The 24625-nt window shown below is 35.0% G+C and overlaps 2 protein-coding genes across 2 annotated transcripts in view; both read left to right on the forward strand.

The window, feature by feature from the left end:
- The window catches only part of LOC141452273 (liprin-alpha-2-like), a 108170-nt gene extending 88766 nt beyond the window's left edge, over positions 1 to 19404 (forward strand). Inside the window, exon 2 of the mRNA XM_074124248.1 lies at positions 9191 to 19404. Coding sequence (XP_073980349.1) covers positions 9191 to 9223 — 33 coding nt within the window. The 3' untranslated portion in view covers positions 9224 to 19404. The remainder of the gene's footprint in view (positions 1 to 9190) is intronic.
- The window catches only part of Liprin-alpha (PTPRF interacting protein alpha), a 213017-nt gene that overhangs the window by 86506 nt on the left and 101886 nt on the right, over positions 1 to 24625 (forward strand). The gene's annotated exons all lie outside the window — the stretch shown is intronic.

Here is a 24625-nt window from a genome sequence, read left to right on the forward strand (position 1 = left end):
TAAGCATTATGCTAATAATTTATGTTTATGAATTGTCTTATCTCAACTGCCGTTTTTATAATCGCGTAATTGTGGGTCGTTCACTTTTACGTAATGAATTTCCACCCCCTTCTCCACACTAAATCCTAATTAAAGTTAGTAGTGTAATTTTTTATCCATGGTTCAGCATCAGAGAGCTCTACGCAATCTACAAAAGCCTTTATGGTCTAGTGTAGGTACCGGAAAGAATAGTTTTTGCTGTGAACGAACAATCAAACGAATTTCCGGTAGCGTAGGGTGGTTATTTTATCCTCAGTAAACTACCTTAACAAAAACTTACAGTTTTAAAAGTTAAGTATAAGGGTTGATTAAACGCCAAAAGGTACACAAATCAGCAGTTTCCAACATTTCATTAATACTTCATTGATATAATTTAAGTAATTTTACTGCATTAACTTTTCCTTCACATTTTTTAGAATTTATTAGATGTCACAGACCCTTATGCTGGCCATTTTCGTCTACAAAATATTTACTCAAGTAGCACACCATTTAACTTAGATTGACTGTAATATCTATTTATCTATAATAATCAAACTATTAATCACAGGTGAAAAAGAAAACGTTATAAAAAATATAAAAAAAATAAGAGGCTAAAAAATTCATAAACTTTTTTTACATCAATGATTTTATGCATTTATTTTTATTTTTAAATAAAAATCATTGGTTTAAGTTCATTCTTCGATTAAAGTAATTGTCATTTTATGTTGTAGTCAAACGTTTGTAATAATAAGTAATAAATAATCTGGCTTTATCGCAAATAATATAGTTTTCTTCAATTACATTCTCAATCTAGGTGTTCTTCCCACAATGTTATATATATGTAATATAAAATAAAGAAAATAAAGATATGCATATTTTTAGGACAGCTAATTATTCCAGTATTTTACCATAAGTAAAATTAGGGGGACTAAATTAAATTACAATTGAGAAATGAGTAAATATTGTTGAATAATCTACTTGTTATTAAATGTATGTTATTTGTGCTCACGAATATTTCGGTAAGACGAATTTAAGACTGAAATATTGTTTTGAATCCTCCGTGATTGAAATTTAAAAAGTGGCCGACTCTAACTTTGTTTTTTTCTACTTTAACATGCATGTATATGTGACTACTCAGAATAATTCATCACTCATTTTATCATAATTATAATAAAAAAATATTATGAATGAACTGGCCAGCATAAGGGTCTGTGACATCTAATAAATTCTAAAAAATGTGAAGGAAAAGTTAATGCAGTAAAATTACTTAAATTATATCAATGAAGTATTAATGAAATGTTGGAAACTGCTGATTTGTGTACCTTTTGGCGTTTAATCAACCCTTATACTTAACTTTTAAAACTGTAAGTTTTTGTTAAGGAGATTTTTGTACCTTTTGGATAGATTTTCCTTTTTGTCTATTTGCAAAGTTACGTCTGCTTTACAGATTTTTTAAAATTTGGAATAAGCTATTCTATCATTATAACCTGATAAGGTGTTAAATCGGAACCGTAACTACCACTGGAGAGATCTTTTTAAAGAATGATTATAGTTGCGGTCCCCAAACCATCCTCAATAACCATTTTTTTGAGAAAGCGTTTTGAATAAAATAGGAAGGTATTTGTACGTAAATAGCAAAATTAAACTGCGATTTCAGTACTTCCTTTTAAGAGGAGCAAGAAAAATAAACTGCGATTACAGTACTTCTCCTTAAAAGGCAAAGATTTTGAATCGAACGACAATTCATTGATGTAAATCGGTTCACTCATTGATAATTTTAACGATTGCAGTACTTCCTCTTAGTAGGTGTAAGAGCATGATGGCACTTCACAGCCACGTAGAGGAGCTTTAACCACTTATTTGAGCTAAATTTTATCAAAATCGGACTAAGCTTTGTAGAAATATTGGTAATAATAGTTTTAGAAAGGGCCTTATTTGGGTGGGGCGAACTCCCCTCCTTATGAGGCATAGCGTCGAGACTTTTAAAGTACAAATCTGTACAAAATTTCGATTCGAATGACACTTCATTCATGAAAATCGGTTCACGTGTCGATAATTTGAAACGACTGCTATACTTCCCCTTAACAAATGTAAGAGCAGATCGTCGCTTTATTGTTACGTAGGGGAGCCCTAACCCTATCATCCTACCAAATTTTATCAAAATCGGGCCAAGATTTACAGAGTAATTAGTAATAATAATTTTGGAGGGGGCCTTACATAAAGGGGGCTAACTCCTCTCCCATTAGATGTACAGCGTGGAGACCCCCAAAAGGCACATCTACATAAAATTCCGAATCGAATGACACCTCATTCATGAAAATCGGTTCACGCGTTTAGGCGCTACGTTGTTTACAAAAAAGGTAACAAGAAGAACAAGAAGAAGAACAACAACAACAAGAAGAACAAGAACAAGAACATTTTTTGAAAAAGCCGTTTTTGCTCATTTTCGGCAACTTTTTTCTCGAAACCTATTAGATCTGGGTGGTTGCAAAAAAATTACAGTTATAAAGGAGGATTTGCCCTATATTATAAAGAAAATTTGGGAATTTTATCTTTTATAGAAAAATAGAAAAAAATTGTCAAAGTTGGGTGTTTTTCAACGTTACACTTTTTCGTGCAGTTTTTGATGGTCAACCCTTATACAACTGTCCTACCGGACAGTTTTAATAAACGGAGTTTCATTAAAACTTCTAATGTCCCCTCAAATAATTGGACTCATTTGTGTCAACCTTATAGAATACAGAGAGAGGCGCCACGGTAACCGAGCGGTTATAGACTAAACCCGCAAACCTAAGATGTATTGTTGGTTTAGTGGGTTCGATTCCCCCGGTCTAGGCCTTGGATTTTATTTAATGGTTAATATGAGAAATTTATAGTAAAGTATGTAAGGCGGCTATGGGCTAGACCCGCAAAGCTAAGATGTGTTGTTGGTTTAGTGGGTTCGATTCCCTGGTCTTGGATTTTATTTAATGGTTAATATGAGAAATTTATAGTAATGTATGTTAGGTGGGTTATAGGCTAGACCCGCAAAGCTAAGATGTATTGTTGGTTTAGTGGGTTCGATTCCCCTGGTCTAGGCCTTGGATTATATTTAATGGTTAATATGACACTTTAACAGTAAAGTATGTTTGTTAGTCGCCTCCGTCCACGACACCTAATTGGTAGTTAGACGTAAAGCCCGCCTGGAAAAATGGACTTAACTTTTACAGAGAATTACGCATCCCCCAATTTAAGGCACTTCCTATTAAATTTCAATTAAGCTGAAACATCTGAACGAAACTTTTCAACTTTCTGATAATTATGTCTCAGAATTGGCTCCTGTGATTCTCACTGGGCATAAACTTATTTAAGTAAATTTTAAAATGAAACTTCATCATTAAATTTGAAATTATTGCTGGGAATAATAGATCTTCACTTGTACTTCACAACAGAGACTTGTGTATTAAAATACTTGATTATCCTCTTCAGAACAGAGGTAGGGTCCCTGCTTAGTGGTGCACTTAATTTTAATTGTAAAATCAGGTTCACCCTACGTGAAACCCTGGTTCCTTTGTATAATTAAATTCACGTGAAACACACTTATGTTTAACCCACTATAGTGTCCGTGCCCTAGTTGGATCTAACCGCCCTTTAACTAACGCACCTTTCCTGCGAGAGTGGCTGTGCAATATTGCTGGCTGGCCCTCAGGTGCACAGATGAGTGTGGTATCACTCACAGAAGGGCGTTTAACAGCAGGGCCGCTGAGAGAGAGAGATAGATGCAAGCTGGGCTCTTTGTTGTAATTAATTAATTCAGCGAGAGCCAGTCTGTCTGTTGTGTGACAGACTACCGGATGCGAGATATCTGTCATATCCAAAGTTACCACCTAGGGTTTTCTTTCTCTCTCTCTCTCTCATTATTTCCTCGTCTGGGTCACAGGATGTCTTGTTATTCTTTTACCAGCTAAACGGAAGTAGGCACTTGATAAATACGCAAGTGCGTTCATGTTCAATTTTTCTTTAATTTCAGAATATCCGTTCTTACAAATGGATAATTGTTCTTACAAATGGGTCCCACAAAAATATTTAGCATAATTCAAAAACGAAAAATCATAAGCAGTACAGTTTTATATATTTGGTTAAGGCTCTTATTGGATCCGACAACAGACTTACAAACAAAACTCAGTCTACCAGAAATACCATTATTCTGAATCGATTTTTCCAATTTCTTTTGTGGATTTAATTGCTCTTACCTAGAGAAATCGATTAAAGGCATTTACTGGACGAAGGATGTGATTTGGGTTTTCCTCTTATCGAATCAATCCAAAGTTTAAAGAATATCATTCTACCGGAAATCGATTAAAGGCATTTACTGGACGTGGGTTGTGATTTGGGTTTTCCTCTTATCGAATCAATCCAAATTTTAAAGAAAATCAGTCTACCGGAAATCAATTAAGGGCATTTACTGAACGAAGGATGTGATTTGAGTTTTCCTCTTATCGAATCAATCGAAAGTTGAATGAATATCAGTCTACCGGAAATCGATTAAGGGCATTTACTGAAAGAAGAATGAGATTTTTGTTTTCCTCTTATCGAAACAATCGAAAGTTAGAAAGGATAGCAGTCCACCGGAAGTTGCGGCCTCTTCAGGACAGCTTTTCGAAATTTTCTGTAGTATTTTATTTTAACTTGGACTTGACGAATTTTAAGTCCATCACTTAGGGTTTCAAAACTTGATTTTTCGTAATGTAGTCCTGATGAAGTAGATCAAGGCAACCATTCTTCTTCTATCCATTGTGTTTATCGCTCAATTTAGAATGTCATTATATCTCTCCGGAAACATCGTGAGATGCCAAGAACTTATTCGCTTAACGGATTAGCAAATAAGATCTAATTTCGTCATTGAGCAACTAATTTCAATGTATCTCTTTTTATCCAATTTTTAAGTTAAAATTTCCTTCCTTATTAGATCTATGAGTAATAATTTTAAGACAATTTAAGTTATTAAAACTCGCTTCTCATGAATTACCATCAGGTATACCTAAAAAAACTTAAGTACGCTAATCTCCTGCAACTGTTCATAAACTTTCTTTTCATACACGTGTACCAACTTTAAAAAAAAAAAATTCTTCGTTTATTTTCAACAAATTTTCTTCTCAGTTTACAGTTCTAATCTATTTTCCGAGGGGAAAGTTTATGAAGAAAGTTTTCCGTTAAAAATGTAGATATGGAGAAAGGGGAAATTGGGTTGTACCAACTTTCTTTGGAAGGTATTATAATTTAGGGTTATTATCTTTTGCTACGACTTCGTAGAACGGAAGTAATAGATGGATGAAAATAATATTAAAACAAAAAAAAAGAATCATGAACGGTTCTCTTTCTCAATATTAAAATCCTATATTGGCTTTGATTTTTACTTTAATTTATCGAAGTAACGCACCACGCGGGAAGTACCCGTATTTCTGGAAGGGAATGCAAACTTGTAGGAATTAGGAATACGAGGTGTGGCTATTAAATGACGAGACTATTGCTGTAAAAACATTTTATTTTAAATTTATACATATTTAGTTATTATCACCTTCAATCCCTACAACGCTCCATGCGAATTTACCATTGTTCAAAACAGTGCTGGAAGACTTTTTCTATGAGCTCCTGCATGACGCGTGCCGCTTTTTCTTTCACAGCTTCACAGCGGACTGAAATCTTGTTCCTTTTAATGCAGATTTGACTTTAGGGAACCGACAGAAGTCATATGGGGTCAGGACAGGCGAATAAGGCGGATGGCCTAAAACTGGGATGTTGTACTTGGCTAGAAACGTCTTGTTAACAGACAATGCAGTGTGAGCGCCAGCGCGTTATCTTGCTGGAGAACCCCCATGACTTGTTCTTCCACAAATCGGGTCGTTTTTTTCATTACTCTTTCACGGAGTTGAGCAAGCACCTCACGCGGTAGTAATGTTGATTAATTATAATCGATATTTTCATCCGTTTTGGATGTGGAAGAGCGACCCAGGCGGTCATCATCTCCGACGTCTTCTCGGCCATCTTGGAAACGCTTGAACCACTCAAAAACTTGCGCACGTGATTTAACAACATTCATCGCCATAAACATCTTTTAATAAAAGATAAGTTTCAGTAGCGGTTCTACAAAGTTTTGATGTGAAATTTCACGACAATTCGTTGCTCTAATACATGTGTGTATCATGTTTTCGGCAAAATGAAACTAACACAAACGACGTTTCCGGTCAGACAGATTTCTCTACAAACAAGCGAAATGCTGCAATCGAAAGAGAAGGCTTTACGCTGCACAGCTGTCGGTCGTTAAGATTTGGCCGCATGCATAGTTCTTCTGTAGCAACGTGAGTCTCATTATTTAATAGCCACACCTCGTATGATTGGAGGACAGCATAGGACGGATATCAGCGATAGAAGGCTGAAATCAGTCATTATTTCAGCTGTAGGTGCCTCTTTGCGTCGTCGAACGTTATGGGTTTCAGGAGTTATCTTGCGATGTCACAGTAATTACTAGACCGTATGTTCTATTTTTTTTTATTCTTACGTAAGTTAAGGCCTCGTCAACATCTGGAGGTCATTGGTTCAATCTCTTCGTTACAGACATTCTGTCCATCACCGGAAGTTATCTGTAAAAAGCTTCAAGAAAAAAGTTGTGGTAGCAGTTAGATTCGAACCAGGTTTCTCCAAGTGGGAATCCAGTTCCTTAACCCCTTAGCTAATCCCTTTCACACTGAAATAGAAAATTAGGAGCTACGTGCATTTAAACAAATAAAATGTGATTTCAATAGACCTTTATTTCCGGTCTAAGCTCAATTTCAAAAGTTCCTTAAACGATTACAATACTTCTTCTATTGTACTGTCAGTGAAAGTAGAAAATCATGTTTAACAAATTACTAAATAATTTGTACGTTAACACGTTAACACTACTTGTAGCAGGTTACATTTTAACATGGTCGTTAAATAAGTTTGGTTAACAACAGTTTGTGTAAATACACTAATTTGTTAGAATAGGTTTGTTGTTTGTAAGACAGACCGACAGACAGACCTAACAAAAGGGGGATATCTTGTACAAGTAGAAGTAGCATAAATAGGGCTAACCTGGCCCCCTGCCTAAGGTTTTGGCAATTTGTAGTACAATGTGTTATCTGACAATCGATTGACCTGGTCGCATACCAAATTTAGTTTTCCAATCACTATTTAACGGCTAATCTATTTACTAGCTGCAAGTAATCGATTTTCAGGCAGACCTGTTAACAAAATGGTTCATGTAACTCAGAGTTCCCCAAACTTTTTTGTGTCGTAGACCCCTTGCCATGTTTTTCCGTGTTGGGTAGACCCCCTACTTACCTGATATTGATTTCCTGTAAATTTCTAACTGTAGTGAAGTTTAGTGTTAAAAACTTAAAGTAAAAACACATGTTAATTTATACATTTATTAATTTAATTTAAATTAAAACTACTCAAAATAAAATTTTGTATCTGTTATGTAAAACGTACGTAACATTAAATAAACTATAAATAAAATAACATAAGCAATAAGTCAATATTTTTAGTGAGAAGGATGAACCTGATGCTTTAATAATAAATTATCAACATTTGGCGTCAATTTTGTAAGGGTTAATCTTAAATCTCCTCGGCTAATGATGTCCAGTCTGTTTCTTTTTTTCGTTAGGAGATTGGTAACAGCGCTGAATATGTTTTGATATTATAAGATAGTATGATGTAAGTAAATAGGTTCTATCAGTGTATGTGTTGAGATCCACTATCGTGGACCCCCATTTTCATTTCATGGACCCCCAAATTTTTTTTCGCTGAGGTAGACCCCTTGCAGGTTGTCATAGACCCCTAGGGGTCGATATAGACCACTTTGGGAATCACTGATGTAACTCGTATGCAGATCTCAAAGGAGGAGAAATTTTGATCGCTCCTCCCCTTGTGTTAAAGTTAACCTTTAATGCTTTGTCGTGAAGTTGGTGTTTTTTCCTCTGTTTTGTTACTATTTTGGTTGCTTTGTGGCATCTACTTCCTGTTACTTGGTAACACCGGAAATAAGTGTTACGATTGTATCGAAAAAAATTTATTGAGATTTAACCGGATACCGCATAAACTGTATTCAAGTTTTTAGATCGGAAACGGTGGAGATCCCGAGCTGACTGCCGTCAGGCTAAGGAAATGATTGGCCTGTCTAAAACGGCTGTGATTGGTTTTAGCAGGTTCCGGATCCCATCCAGTTGGTTCAGGTGGTTGAGTGGACATGCGAATTTAGCGTATCATCTTTTTAAAAGTGGCCATTACCCAGTCGCCAATCTGCGCGCTGGCTGTGGTTGAGTCCAATGAGACTGTGCGGCACTTTGTGGAGGTGTGTCCCATCTATTCTAAAACAAGATTCTTCGTATTCGGGAGGTTAAATGTTTCTCTTCCCGGAGATTGTGGCATCCTGGTAATCTTTACCAGAACTTTCTAGGTTTATTCCAGTGCACTGGGCGATTGAGTCGCCATGCTTCCTAGTGCCCTGTTACTACTTTATTAGTTTATTGTACTGTTATCCGGCGCAACTTTTAGCCGGATTAGTTGTTTTAAAGCCCCGGAATCTCTCATGAGATGAGGGGTGGACGGAGAACAATGGGCTTTTTGGATTGCCTGCGTTCCTTCCCCTTTTTGGTGGAACCGCCCTTCTAATACAATCTAATCTAAGTTTTTAGATGAAAATCTGCTTGGCCGGAAGTGACAATTAATTAAAATGATAATTCGCTGATTATTTGAATCCCAGGGATGCTGGTTTCGAGTCCAGCTGCTAGCCATTTAGATTTTTTCCCTCTTCCTAGGAGCTTCATTCAGCTCACCGACCGAAGGTGGATAATGTTGAAGGTGGATAACGACAGAACACTTTCCAGAGGCAGGAAGTGCAATGATGAAAAAAAGCTCTGGGTGCCAATGACCTTTTCTAAAAAGCTACTAAAATGGCGAAAGCCGCTTTCTATACGCCTCGAAAGCATCTTCAGTGATTTCTCTTCAAAACTTAGAAAGCACATGTAAATCTATAACTTCAAATATTTGGAGGGGGTGAGTGTGCCCCTAAATCCCTAAATTGTCATCAGATATAAGACGAACTTAAATTATTACAGACAAAATAAATATTTATACACTTCACTATACTATTTATTTTGTTTTGTTTCAGGTAAACACAGCTGATTTTTTTTGTTTCGCCTAATTATGCTTTGACGTAATTGTAAAAGGTATGTTAAAGAGATTAATTACGTAATTATAAGTTTTCTTAATCACGTGATGATTACGTCATCTAATAAAGAATAGTTTTTAATGAAAAAAAAATTTACTAAAAATGAAAATAATAAATTGTTAATATTGACCTGGTAGACTAATGATGGTCATCACTGGATGATCATCATTCATGATTGCCACGCCATTTTTATTGTACGCACAGCATATTTACTTATTGTACTGCACGAGTGCAGGTGTAAATTTCAAATAAAAGATATAAAAAAAAAAAAAAAAAAAATATTGAGTTCCGTTTGTGGCGCTTCGTGCTTAGCCGCACAGGATGCTGTTCTTATCTAGTGAGAATAAAAAAGATCGTTTTGTTTTTCTCTGAGCAATTTAGCTAGTGATAAACAGAGACTGTAAATCTGTACAATTATCTCTGATCTTCAGTTCCTTAACTTGACTCGTATGTTTGCACAAATATTGTGCAAGCGTTCTGGAATGTAAATCACTTGAGATAACGCTTTTTACGCACTTATTTCTTCACTACGTACTCACAGACTTGTTCACAATTTATTTAATAAGTAAATAAAAAAGATTTGTTGAAAATTATGACGTTGAAATTCTCTGCTCCTGTAAGAGATCGTAATATTTGTCGACATTGAGTACGTCACCGGAAGTGCATTGTGTGTGTATGTAATGAGATAACGAGGAAGTGAATGGTTGCGTGCTGCAAAGGAAGTAGGATTAAAAGCTAGAAATCGTAGAAGATTCAAAAGTGGGATTCTGTTTTGAAACATTTTTCTAGTCGAAACTTTTCAATAATGGAAATGAAGCAGACGTCTAAAGATATAATAGAATTAAAAACAAACTAGAAATACTATAAATTCATTAGTTACGACAATGAGCATGAGCAGGCTGAGAGCGAACCTCGCTGTGTGTGGATCCGTATCTTCACAGGTTCAACAAAAGGTCCTCTCTCCTCTTTGCGTAGATTGCAATGAGGAGGAGGATTTCAAACATATAATAATGGATATGTCCACGTTAGATGCACCATTTCGCTACGAAGACATAATATTCTCCACTAACATATATGTGCTTAAGTCTATAGCAGAGCTAGCAAAGAAATATGAATGTATTTAAAAGTTATAGCCGATTAGAATGAATGGAAGAAAATGATTAGAGAAGGATTTCGGTGATTTTAATTTCGGTTAAGCTGTAAGGATGACAGGAATATAGAGTACTGATCCATCCATTAGTTGGTAAGTTTGTATGTAAATAGTTGTATATAATAGAGGGATGAATGTGTGAAGCGAATGTATTTATAAGTAAGAATGGAGAGTGAGTGATATTCTAGTGAAATAAGCACCTAGACGATGCTGGCTGTATGGCGGAAGCCAATGCCAAAAAAAAAAAGGCAAAAAAAAACAACAGATTCTTCCGGGAAGGAAAATCCCATGCCTTTTCACATTTACCTGGAGTCTCTCACCAATGCCAATAATTAGCGGATGTCACTGTAGTCTCTCAGGATCGCAGTGGCTGAAACATCCTGGCCAATGTCTTTTTACAGACATTCATATAGACCTAGCTCGTCCAAAACTAATGTATTTGTAGTATTTCTTGTTTGTTTTCAATTCAGTGTACCCTTAGACGCGATACTTATTTATAAGAAAGGACATCTGACTTTCTTTTCCTGTACTGAAAGGTGATTGGAATTTTATTTTTTCTTTATTTTGCTGAAATCGTTCTTTTTCTCCGTCAAGGAAATATTTATTTATTTATTTTGAATCTGTTATAATTGCACCCTAATGCTGAGAATAAGATTTTCAAAAATCTGCCCAATCATCTTGGAAACGGTAGTTCGGGTGTTACAGTATGCTGAGGGCCATCCCCACCATTAAAGAGAAGTATGAAGAGAAATCCTCTTCTCCAATGCTCTTTCTCATCGTATTTCTTTCTTTTGCTTCTACCATCTTTCGGTCGTTGTTAATAAAAACGGAAATGTTTTGTTGTTGCTAATTTTACAAAATTGTACTTAGATTGAAAGTCCTAATCTAAATTTTGTGCGACCTATTTGGTAATACGGCCTTGAAGTATGAGGGGATCGACTTAAACGTTCCAATTCTTTACGCATCCAGACTTAACAATCAAAAATACTACGAAAACTACTTAACACTCCATTCTACATTTCTAACCTCACCATCCGTAATGATCCTTCAAAATCCCTTTCATTAACGACCTTACTAAAACTCGTTTCTTAAAGTTTCATTTCTTTACAGCAGGCTCATCCTAAATCCTTTAATTGAACACTTATCTTCTTCCACATTACCTCCAAGGAGATTGAAGAGAAGATAATCCCGCGCGATATAGTCTACTCATAACAGTATAGTGAACTAATCACGTTAATGGAGTGTCGCTACTGGGTGCCTTCTCCATTCTTCAATCAAGACACTACATTACATCGCATTTGCTTGTTGCAACAACCGTTACAGTCGCAAATTCCAATAAAAGATTTAAAAAAAAAAAATATGTGCGATAATTATTTTTTACTTGAAGAACAAATTGGCAAATAAGAATTGATCTCTAAATATCATGCAATTATGATATCCTGTCCGAATTATTATAATATAAAATTTGTGTTAACGTGTTTTTAATCCTAATACTATTAGTTGGGAGTGTTCGTTCAATGTGTTTGCATTCTCTTTTAATTGAATTATTCTGTGCTCTTCATTCATTTTCGCTTACGGCTGCGAAAATGTAAAACAGAATAGAAAACAAATGCCAACAGCTGCCCTTGTAACACTTGATTTAGAGGGCTGGGAGACAGAGATCTACATAAAACGCACTAACTGTCTCTCTTTGTGAGATTCCTGCTCTCTCTGTATAGATCAGTGCCCAGAAATGTGGACTAACATTGGCTATAAATCTAAACTGAGGGGGCTCAGTAAAAATACTCGACACAAATTTATTATATAGACAGACTAATAGTATAATACAGAGTTCCAGGAATTTGTTGGAATTGGTGTGCAAGTTTTGAATATTCTCTGCTAAAGCTGGAATGTTTAGGCGCAGAATGCCGAAAGTGTCTGGTAACCTCATCCTGGTTGTAATTTGAGGATATTTTAGTTATTTGATGTTACTGTTATGTGTTTTTCATTTTTTTTCTCCTTCTTTCTCTTTCTCTACTGTTATAAGAGAAAGCAGATTTTCAATTTTAAGTTTTCCATGGAAACGTCTATTTTTCAAAATTCTCCACAGTCTCCAGAATAAGAAAAACAAAAATGGTTTTTACAATTTTGTCTAATTTAACATTTCATTTATGGGCCTGTCTTTATGTGTCCAGGTAACTTAATTCACTGAAAATTCAAATTAGATATTTCAAAGACCAATAGACAGTGCCACAATAAGATTTCGGACAAAATGTGTCTTGGACGGAGGCGACTAGCAAACATACTTTACTATAAATTTCTCATATTAACCATTAAATAAAATCCAAGGCCTAAACCAGGGGAATCGAACCCACTAAACCAACAATACATCTTAGTATTGCAGGTCTAGCCTATAACCTCCTAACTTACTTTACTACAAAATTTTTCATATTAACCATTAAATAAAATCCAAGGCCTAGACCGGGGGAATCGAACCCACTAAACCAACAATACATCTTAGTATTGCGGGTCTAGCCTATTACCGCCTAACATGCTTTACTGTTAAATTTCTCATATTAACCATTAAATAAAATCCAAGGCCTAAACCAGGGGAATCGAACCCACTAAACCAACAATACATCTTAGTATTGCAGGTCTAGCCTATAACCTCCTAACTTACTTTACTACAAAATTTTTCATATTAACCATTAAATAAAATCCAAGGCCTAGACCGGGGGAATCGAACCCACTAAACCAACAATACATCTTAGTATTGCGGGTCTAGCCTATAACCGCCTAACATACTTTACTACAAAATTTCTCATATTAACCATTAAATAAAATCCAAGGCCTAGACCGGGGGAATCGAACCCACTAAACCAACAATACATCTTAGCTTTGCGGGTCTCTAGCTTATAACCGCCTAACTTACTGTACTATAAATTTCTCATATTAACCATTAAATAATAAAATTCAAGGCCAGGACCAGGGGAATCGAATCCACTAAACCAACAATACATCTTAGCTTTGCGGGTCTAGCCTATAACCGCCTAACATACTTTACTACAAAATTTCTCATATTAACCATTAAATAAAATCCAAGACCTAGACCAAGGGAATCGAACCTACTAAACGAACAATACGTATTAGCTTTGCGGGTCTAGCCTATAACCGCCTAACATACTTTACTATAAATTTCTCATATTAACCATTAAGTGAAATCCAAGTCTTAGATCGGGGGAATCGAACCTACTAAACGAACAATACGTATTAGCTTTGCGGGTCTAGCCTATAATCGCCTAACATACTTTACTACAAAATTTCTCATATTAACCATTAAATAAAATCCAAGACCTAGACCAAGGGAATCGATCCTACTAAACGAACAATACGTATTTTGTTTTTCTGTGTGTCGTTTTCTTATAGGCAGTAGAGAAAGCATAATTTTAGATTGAAAATGTTGTATCTACTTAGCAAAAAAAAAAAAAAGACTTTTAATATTTAATTAAAGTAATCCATACTAGTACTTTATATTCGGGTGGGTTCGATTCACCTCCCAGAAAACTGTCTTAAATTACCTGGGCATTAGTGTGGAGCTGGAGGTCTCGCAAGGGCAATTGGAATTCCTTGGTAAAACCCTTTGAATATATTTAGGACCTAATTTAGGAAAGAGGCTGTACAAACACAAGCCCAGCTTCATAGTATTAGGGAAATGTGTATTTGAATCCCTTTTACATGAGAAACGCTTAAAACTTAATAATTATTCCCACGAAATTGCCATTCTATAGTATGAATAATGAATATTACAATCTTTATGAATATTGTAATCTATCTTTGCAATTAACGTGTAATACGTATTGACTTATCTCTTCCTTAGTTATTATAGCTCCAAAATACAGGTTTTTCCGAAACGCCTTATTAAACCGGTGAAGATAGCCGTACTCTTACAGGTGTTTTACGTTGTTACCGAACTGATTGTACTCAGTCAATTTCAGGTCCAAAATTCTGCTTACTAAAATTGTAGTAGAGTTGGACATTCTTCTTATATTCACAATGCTCTTTTTATTAAATGATAACCCTTTTTTTAATTTCCGTTTTGTGATTTCCGGATTTTTATTTTTTATATTCCGACAAAAATATGGTTTACACATGCAAACTGGCTCGTCCTAAAGTTGTAAGAGGTCATTTAATATTGCATTGTTAATAAAGTTTGTTTCCTATTTATTCCCATAAGTGGACATTTATGGAAGAGTAGGTTTTTTGAAATTAAATTCTGCACCATATTTAAATATGATCTTCTATCTGTTTATTATTAAAGATAAAGTGCAAATCTGTACAAAATTTTGATTCGAATGACACTTTATTCATGAAAATCGGTTCAGGTGTCGATAATTTGAAACGATTGCTATACTTACCCTTAACAAGTGTAAGAGCAGATCGTCGCTTTATTGTTACGCTCTTTCCCTAACCCTTTCATCCTGCCAAATTTTATCAAAATCGGGCCAAGATTTACAGAGTAATTAGTAATAATAATTTTAGAGGGGGCCTTAATTATAGGGGGCTAACTCCTCCCCCATTCGATGTACAGCGTGGAGACCCCTAAAAGGCACATCTACATAAAATTCCGAATCGAATGACACCTCATTCATAAAAATCGGTTAACGCGTTTAGGCTCTACGCAGTTTACAAAAAAGGTAACAACAACAACAACAACAACAAGAACAAGAACAAGAACAAGAACAATTTTTGAAAAAGCCGTTTTTGCTCATTTTCGGCAACTTTTTTCTCGAAACCTATTAGATCTGGGTTGTTGCAAAAAAATTACAGTCATAAAGGAGGGTTTGCCCTATAATTTAAAGAAAATTTGGGAATTTGATCTTTTATAGAAAAATAGAAAAAAAATTGTCAAAGTTGGGTGTTTTTCAACGTTACGCATTTTTCGTGCAGTTTTTGACGATCAACCCTTATACAACTGTCCTACCGGACAGTTTTAATAAAATTTAATGGAATTTTAAAATCAAATTTAATTAAGAGATATTTTTCCTTAACTCTTGAAATCGTTGTGCAGATCCTTAAGGCTGGAAACATAGTGGAGCGGCGAGCAAAGCGGCGATGATAGCGAAGAGCGAAGCGGCGAAATCAAACAGAAGTTAACATATGGGACCGCGCATAGTGGCGAGCAAAGCGAAGATAGAGCAACTCTATCTATTTCTAGTTTTTGTTTTTGCCGCTTCGCTCTTCGCTGTCATCGCCGCTTTGCTCGCCGCTCCACTATGTTTCCAGCCTAAGGGTTCGTAGACTCTAGGATTATCAACCTGTGCTCTAAAGTTTTTATTTTAAGGTCTGTAAGTAAGTAGTAAAGTAATTGCCTATTTTTTGAGGCTGGCTTTACGTCCAACTACCAATTAGGTGTCGTGAACGGAGGCGACTAGCAAACATACTTTACTATAAATTTCTCATTTTAACCATTAAATAAAATCCAAGGCCTAAACCAGGGGAATCGAACCCACTAAACCAACAATACATCTTAGCTTTGCGGGTCTAGCCGCTCTAACCACTCGGCTACCGTGGCGCCTTTAAGGTTTGTATATCCGGCTTTTACATTGTGTTTGTTATTTTAGCAGAAAGTAGAAAATTTTTACAAAAATTGAGAGTTTGAAGAGGAAGTTATAAGTTTGGAACGAACTGAGATAATTGCTGTATAAGAGAGAAGCGTCACAGCGCACTCACAATATAATCTTGAAATAAGCAATTACTTTAATAAACTAAGTCCTTTAAGAGGAGCTTAAAACTAAAAAAAAAAAGTACCGATAATCAATAGAAATACGACGAAATAAATTAGGATTACGCATTAAAAGTTTAAAATCCGTTTGAACTCGGTTAAACCCGTAACTTTAATGAAGGAAGCTCGCTTAAACACAATACCAGATTAAGCCAATCAGGATGTTCGGTGAGAATGGCTCCAACTTGGGTAGAGGCTGACGATAAACTTGGGTATCTCCGGTTGCCATGGTGACTCCAGTCCCTGGGTTTTCGATATCCCCCTTTCTAAAAGCCATTCCTTACAATTAGTTGTTCGTTTCCAATTTGTTATCTCTTTAGTGTTGTTAAAAAAAAAAAGTAAAGGTTTTTTGCTAGTCTTACACTTCCTCTTTTCCCTTGAGCGTGTTAAAATCTTGCAAATTTTCACCGGGAATACTCGTTATAAAATGGTCTGAGTCTGTCTGAGCGTGGAGTTTATTAATTCTTCCTTTCTTCTTTGGCTTTCAGATGGACAGCGTTCCATATTCCCTATTCCCGAAATTCTTTCTCTCCACCTTTTCCTATGGTTCCATTCTCTCTCCTGTAATCCTGTAAATCGCTACCATTCCATTCCTGTTTACTTCTCTGTCAATGCCCTTTTTCGGACGCTCTCATTAATCATGGTAGGCCACCCACCTCTATTTGTTTCCTTCCATTTTCCATAAAAGGCGGCAAAAACTATTGGAGGCTCCTTATTGATAGAATGTCGTGGAGCAGACTGATTTGATGGCCAACTGTCGCCAAATTTCCAGGCCCTGCAAGCTAAGACACTCCCACAAAGTCGTCTCTGGAGAGAAGCTTAACTGTTTTATTTCGACAAAATTCTTCAATCTAATCAAAATTAGGCACATCATAATTAAAAATAAAACATATTCTACAATCATTCATAAACCGTAGTGGTTGGTGAAACGTGAAATAAATCTTCAAAATAATTTGTTGTGGTTTTTGCATAATTTCATTCTTTACTAAATACCTACGGAGGAAAAAATAGTGAAAAAATTCTAGAGTACATTTTTCCTTTAAAAAAATAGCCTAAAAAGTCTTAATGGCGGAACGTAGAAGTGGTATGTGGGCGTGTAATTGTGTGTGGTTTAGCCCTACCTACCTACGCTTCTATTGGCCAGTGTACACGCCCACAAGACGCTTGTTCGATCCGCCATTAGGATTTTTAAAGCAAGATATTCCTAATAAAACAAGTGTTTAGAATTTTTTCACTATTTTTCCCTCCGTAGGTATTTCATAAAGAATCAATTTATGCAATAAAAATAAATACTAAAAAAATTAATGTAATTTTTAACTTAACTGTTTTATTTCGACAAAATTCTTCAATCTAATCAAAATTAGGCACATCATAATTAAAATAAAACATATTCTACAATCATTCACAAACCGTAGTGGTTGGTGAAACGTGAAATAAATCTTCAAAATAATTTGTTGTGGTTTTTGCATAATTTCATTCTTTACTAAATACCTACGGAGGAAAAAATAGTGAAAAAATTCTAGAGTACATTTTTCCTTTAAAAAAATAGCCTAAAAAGTCTTAATGGCGGAACGTAGAAGTGGTATGTGGGCGTGTAATTGTGTGTGGTTTAGCCCTACCTACCTACGCTTCTATTGGCCAGTGTACACGCCCACAAGACGCTTGTTCGATCCGCCATTAGGATTTTTAAAGCAAGATATTCCTAATAAAACAAGTGTTTAGAATTTTTTCACTATTTTTCCCTCCGTAGGTATTTCATAAAGAATCAATTTATGCAATAAAAATAAATACTAAAAAAATTAATGTAATTTTTAACTTAACTGTTTTATTTCGACAAAATTCTTCAATCTAATCAAAATTAGGCACATCATAATTAAAATAAAACATATTCTACAATCATTCACAAACCGTAGTGGTTGGTGAAACGTGAAATAAATCATCAAAATAATTTGTTGTGGTTTTTGCATAATTTCATTCTTTACTAAATACCTACGGGGGAAAAAATAGTGAAAAAATTCTAGAGTACATTTTTCCTTTAATAAAATAGCCTAAAAAGTCTTAATGGCGGAACGTAGAAGTGGTATGTGGGCGTGTAATTGTGTGTGGTTTAGCCCTACCTACCTACGCTTCTATTGGCCAGTGTACACGCCCACAAGACGCTTGTTCCATCCGCCATTAGGATTTTTAAAGCAAGATATTCCTAATAAAACAAGTGTTTAGAATTTTTTCACTATTTTTCCCTCCGTAGGTATTTCATAAAGAATCAATTTATGCAATAAAAATGTTTATAACCAAAAATGATTTAATTTTTATCTTAACTGTTTTATTCCGACAAAATTCTTCAATCTAATCAAAATTAGGCACATCATAATTAAAATAAAACATATTCTACAATCATTCATAAACCGTAGTGGTTGGTGAAACGTGAAATAAATCTTCAAAATAATTTGTTTGGGTTTTTGCATAATTTCATTCTTTACTAAATACCTACGGGGGAAAAAATAGTGAAAAATTTCTACAGTACATTTTTCCTTTAATAAAATAGCCTAAAAAGTGTTAATGGCGGAACGTAGAAGTGGTATGTGGGCGTGTAATTGAGTGTAGTTTATCCCTACCTACCTACGCTTCTATTGGCCAGTGTACACGCCCACAAGACGCTTGTTCGATCCGCCATTAGGATTTTTAAAGCAAGATATTCCTAATAAAACAAGTGTTTAGAATTTTTTCACTATTTTTTCCTCCGTAGGTATTTCATAAAGAATCAAATTATGCAATAAAAATGTTTATAACCAAAAATGATTTAATTTTTATCTTAACTGTTTTATTCCGACAAAATTCTTCAATCAAATCAAAATTAGGCACATCATAATTAAAATAAAACATATTCTACAATCATTCACAAACCGTAGTGGTTAGTGAAACGTGAAATAAATCTTCAAAATAATTTGTTGTGGTTTTTGCATAATTTCATTCTTTACTAAATACCTACGGGGGAAAAAATAGTGAAAAATTTCTACAGTACATTTTTCCTTTAATAAAATAGCCTAAAAAGTGTTAATGGCGGAACGTAGAAGTGTTATGTGGGCGTATAATTGAGTGTAGTTTATCCCTACCTACCTACGCTTCTATTGGCCAGTGTACACGCCCACAAGACGCTTGTTCGATCCGCCATTAGGATTTTTAAAGCAAGATATTCCTAATAAAACAAGTGTTTAGAATTTTTTCACTATTTTTTCCTCCGTAGGTATTTCATAAAGAATCAAATTATGCAATAAAAATGTTTATAACCAAAAATGATTTAATTTTTATCTTAACTGTTTTATTTCGACAAAATTCTTCAATCTAATCAAAATTAGGCACATCATAATTGAAATAAAACATATTCTACAATCATTCATAAACCGTAGTGGTTGGTGAAACGTAAAATAAATCTTCAAGATAATTTGTTTGGGTTTTTGCATAATTTCATTCTTTACTAAATACCTACGGGGGAAAAAATAGTGAAAAATTTCTACAGTACATTTTTCCTTTAATAAAATAGCCTAAAAAGTCGTAATGGCGGAACGTAGAAGTGGTATGTGGGCGTGTAATTGAGTGTAGTTTATCCCTACCTACCTACGCTTCTATTGGCCAGTGTACACGCCCACAAGACGCTTGTTCGATCCGCCATTAGGATTTTTAAAGCAAGATATTCCTAATAAAACAAGTGTTTAGTATTTTTTCACTATTTTTCCCTCCGTAGGTATTTCATAAAGAATCAATTTATGCAATAAAAATGTTTATAACCAAAAATGATTTAATTTTTATCTTAACTGTTTTATTCCGACAAAATTCTTCAATCAAATCAAAATTAGGCACATCATAATTAAAATAAAACATATTCTACAATCATTCATAAACCGTAGTGGTTGGTGAAACGTGAAATAAATCTTCAAAATAATTTGTTGTGGTTTTTGCATAATTTCATTCTTTACTAAATACCTACGGGGGAAAAAATAGTGAAAAAATTCTAGAGTACATTTTTCCTTTAATAAAATAGCCTAAAAAGTGTTAATGGCGGAACGTAGAAGTGGTATGTGGGCGTGTAATTGAGTGTAGTTTATCCCTACCTACCTACGCTTCTATTGGCCAGTGTACACGCCCACAAGACGCTTGTTCGATCCGCCATTAGGATTTTTAAAGCAAGATATTCCTAATAAAACAAGTGTTTAGAATTTTTTCACTATTTTTCCCTCCGTAGGTATTTCATAAAGAATCAATTTATGCAATAAAAATGTTTATAACCAAAAATGATTTAATTTTTATCTTAACTGTTTTATTTCGACAAAATTCTTCAATCTAATCAAAATTAGGCACATCATAATTGAAATAAAACATATTCTACAATCATTCATAAACCGTAGTGGTTGGTGAAACGTAAAATAAATCTTCAAGATAATTTTTTTGGGTTTTTGCATAATTTCATTCTTTACTAAATACCTACGGGGGAAAAAATAGTGAAAAAATTCTAGAGTACATTTTTCCTTTAATAAAATAGCCTAAAAAGTCTTAATGGCGGAACGTAGAAGTGGTATGTGGGCGTGTAATTGAGTGTAGTTTATCCCTACCTATCTACGCTTCTATTGGCCAGTGTACACGCCCACAAGACGCTTGTTCGATCCGCCATTAGGATTTTTAAAGCAAGATATTCCTAATAAAACAAGTGATTAGAATTTTTTCACTATTTTTCCCTCCGTAGGTATTTCATAAAGAATCAATTTATGCAATAAAAATGTTTATAACCAAAAATGATTTAATTTTTATCTTAACGGTTTTATTTCGACAAAATTCTTCAATCAAATCAAAATTAGGCACATCATAATTGAAATAAAACATATTCTACAATCATTCATAAGCCATAGTTGTTGGTGAAACGTGAAATAAATAAGGCTAGTATTGATATTAATTTCCCCAAGGGGAGGACGGAAAGTTCTCCCGGTAACCCTCCTGGGGTTAGGCTGAAAGGGCTCTGAGAGCATTAATTATGCTACCAATGTGAAATATGCCCTTTGACACTCTGCATGCATCGTTATCAGCACATGTTGATGATGGGGCGTCTAGTTAGCAACATCCTTTAATTATCGTTAAAATATTGCCAGCAAATATCGCGGAAAAAATAAAATTAAAAATTATTTAGTGAAGCCATTCTTGACAGGATATTGTTCGGTGTTTGACAGTGTTGTCTTTAATGAAAGAACACTGTCCAGAAGCCGGCAGTACAGTGGAACATACATCCGGGCGCCTAAACATTGTTGCCTACTTAAAGCATGAACCCAAGTTAACCACCTAGATAATCAATCGATCTGTTAATACCTCAATCTTCTAAAACTCGTAATAATTTTCCTCATTATTAGAGTTTCAAACTAATAAGCGCTAAATTGGGGTGGATACAGTGGTGAGTGAGCCATAACTTGATATGTTGCTTAGTTAGTGGGCCCGATAATGGTCTCGTTAGCAGAGGTGACAGTTCTCATGTCCTGGGCTATCCCAGGGAGGTTATCCCAGGGACAGATATATTATTATGGCATCCAAGTTTATGGCTTACCCAGGTTTGCCCTCAAGAGTCTTTGCTGCTGGCTGTTTATCTCCATCCATGCCTGGAACAACCTGTATAAAATAGGTTATATTACATTTGACCAGCACAGTTATGACTTCAGAGCAGATGTGTTTTATAATTTTATTTAAGGGTACATAATATTCCGTTCTCCTCATGTTGAGAGATAGGACAGGTGTCTTACCCTTTTATGGCTGAAGGCTCCCTTAAATGTACTTACAATCTTTCGCAACTGTACAGGTAACTATTTTCCAAGGTTTTAGTTATTTTTGGGAAAACATTCTGTGTTTGGAATCCAATGAAAAGTATCCCAACACAAATTTTACTAGGATTTGTAAAAAGTAAAGTAATGCCTATGTTTTTCAGGACGTTCAACTACCAAATTAACATAGGTGTCGTGGACGAAGGCGACTAACAAACACACTTTACTATAAATTTCTCATATTAACCATTAAATAAAATCTAAGGCCTAGACCAGGAAAATCGAACCCACTAAACCAACAATACATCTTAGCTTTGCGGGTCTAGCCTATAACCGCCTAACATACTTTACTATAAATTTCTCATATTAACCATTAAATAAAAACCAAGGCCTAGAGACCGGGGAATCGAACCCACTAAAGCAACAATACATCTTAGCTTTGCGGGTCTAGCCTATAACCGCTCCGGCTACCGTGGCATCACATTACTATTTCCAGTTTTTTAAATGTTTTCGACCCACAGCTCCTTTGATTTGATTTTTTTTTAAATAACTTTTTTTTGTGTACGTGTTACACCGGATAAAATCAGCTGTACTATCCAGCACTGAGGAATTGACCACATTCTCATTCAACTTAACTCACACTTTGAAAAGTTATGTGAATGGTATTGTAGAAAATCGCTTGCGAGTTTACAGTAAGTCATGTATAAGTAATTTGGTAACGGTTTCATTAAATATTAAAAAAAAAAAAAAGAATCCCAAGGCCGGGAATTGAACCCATAAAGGCTAAACGGTAGTGCAGTTAGCTAGTTAACGCCTCTATTCGCACAAGGCCATAAGTTTGGCGCCAGTTAGAATTTTAGAAATTTTATTAAATTAGTTGTAATTTCAACGAAAATTTTATTAATATTTAATTTTTTTTCTCACCAATTCTCTGAGAGAGAAATGAACATATTTCCTGTAAAAGTTGTTGGATTATGTGTTTGTAGTCACTGTACATCTTGAAAGTGTGGGAAATTCTGCTCGCTAAAGTGGACTTCCGGTCTGCCGAGTTTTTCCCCCCTAAAATTTAGAAATACAAACACAATTTTGCTTCGTATTAACGTTGTTTAGGCGACGAGTCAATACAGTAATCAGTAATTAGCACGAAATATCGAGGAATTCTTTACCTTTAACTTGAAACCAGTCTTTTTTCTTTTATCTCTGAGGTTGCCGTTGAACTTGATGCCATGTAGAGCTGCTTTGGACCAAACAGATAATTATCCGAAGGGACGAAGGCAAAGGGCTGCAAGGAGAATGAGGTGGGAACCTTTCTGCCCACTTTTTTGCCGACAGTTTCTCCAGCGTCAGTTGTGCCGTAAGAGGGCGAGCATTGTCTTGAAGAAGACGCAAGCTTTTTCTCTGTGTCATTCCGGATATTTTCTCATCAGTGCAGGCTTGGATTTTGTATTCAATCATCTGTATGAGTAATATAGGTTGTTAATAGAGCTTTGCTCCGTCCATAAAAAAATACTCGTCGCTTACTCTTTTGCCGCTCTTTTAGACTTTAAGCTTAAAAACTGGCCCCGTTCAAGACTCTACTTCCGTATTGTATGTTCATCCATTTCTGAAAGCTGTACACTTTTCGAAAATAAAAACAATCGGATCACAGAACGCTGTTCTTCATAAGTATGTACTTTCAGCTAGCGGCCACTCCATTGAAACTAAGACCATAACGGCTACATTTACGTAAATATAAATCGAACAGCTGATTGACAAGGTTACTAACTAACACTTATAAAAGTATAAATTCCCTGCAAGTTGCATTCACTAAAGTACATATGTCTGTCTGTAAAATAATTATTGAGTAACCATTTTAAATGAATTTCTCATATTTTTCTTTTATTTAAAAAAAAATCCCCATTAGATCTCAGCACCTCGATAATTATAGTGCGGGGGTGAAGGGTTGTGGTTAAATTCACACAACTCTTATAGTGGTCAGAAAATAGTGCTTTTAAAAGCGCCATGCGCGCGCGCGCCCGTCTGTATGTGTTGACTCTGTACCGGCTCATAGCGCTCCTTTCTAGCCTCCCCACTATGCAACCCGGCAATACCGGCCTGTATTGTGGGGTGTGCCACGGGTATCCTTCAGTTTGTGTTCGGTTTTTGAACGGCGTATACCGTCCCTTAAGCTTTATTAAAAATGCTTATCAGTTTAAGCACAAGTTTGTTTGTTTTAAATAGTTTTTCAGTGTATAACCAGTGTAACTGTTTTTAATGTATAGTGTAATGTATATTAGTTAATCTCAATTAATTTTTTAATTTTTTTGTCTATAATATTAAACCAGTATAGGTAAGCTGAAAAAATCAAATTCATTAGACGTATTATTATTAATAAAGATGGACATGCACCAACTTGCAGCTAGACAGATTTTATTTACATAGTTTTGCATTTAAATTCAAATATATGGTTAAATTATTTTGTGTTATTTTCCCATTCTTAAATTTAAGATTCCTTTTGTCTGTGTCAAGTTTTTAAAGATTAAATTGCTTTCTAAATTTGGGAATTAGCCCTATTTATATTTCTTTCTTTTGCAATCAATTCTTTGATTTACAGTAGAAAGAGAATCGTTTAGAATTTCATAAAACTCGTAATTTTAACAACATCTTCAGTCTACTTCATAACCGAACCT

Source organism: Rhodnius prolixus, unplaced genomic scaffold, assembly GCF_049639745.1.
Source record: "Rhodnius prolixus isolate KJV_2025 unplaced genomic scaffold, Rpr scaffold_3, whole genome shotgun sequence".
Taxonomy (NCBI): domain Eukaryota; kingdom Metazoa; phylum Arthropoda; class Insecta; order Hemiptera; family Reduviidae; genus Rhodnius; species Rhodnius prolixus.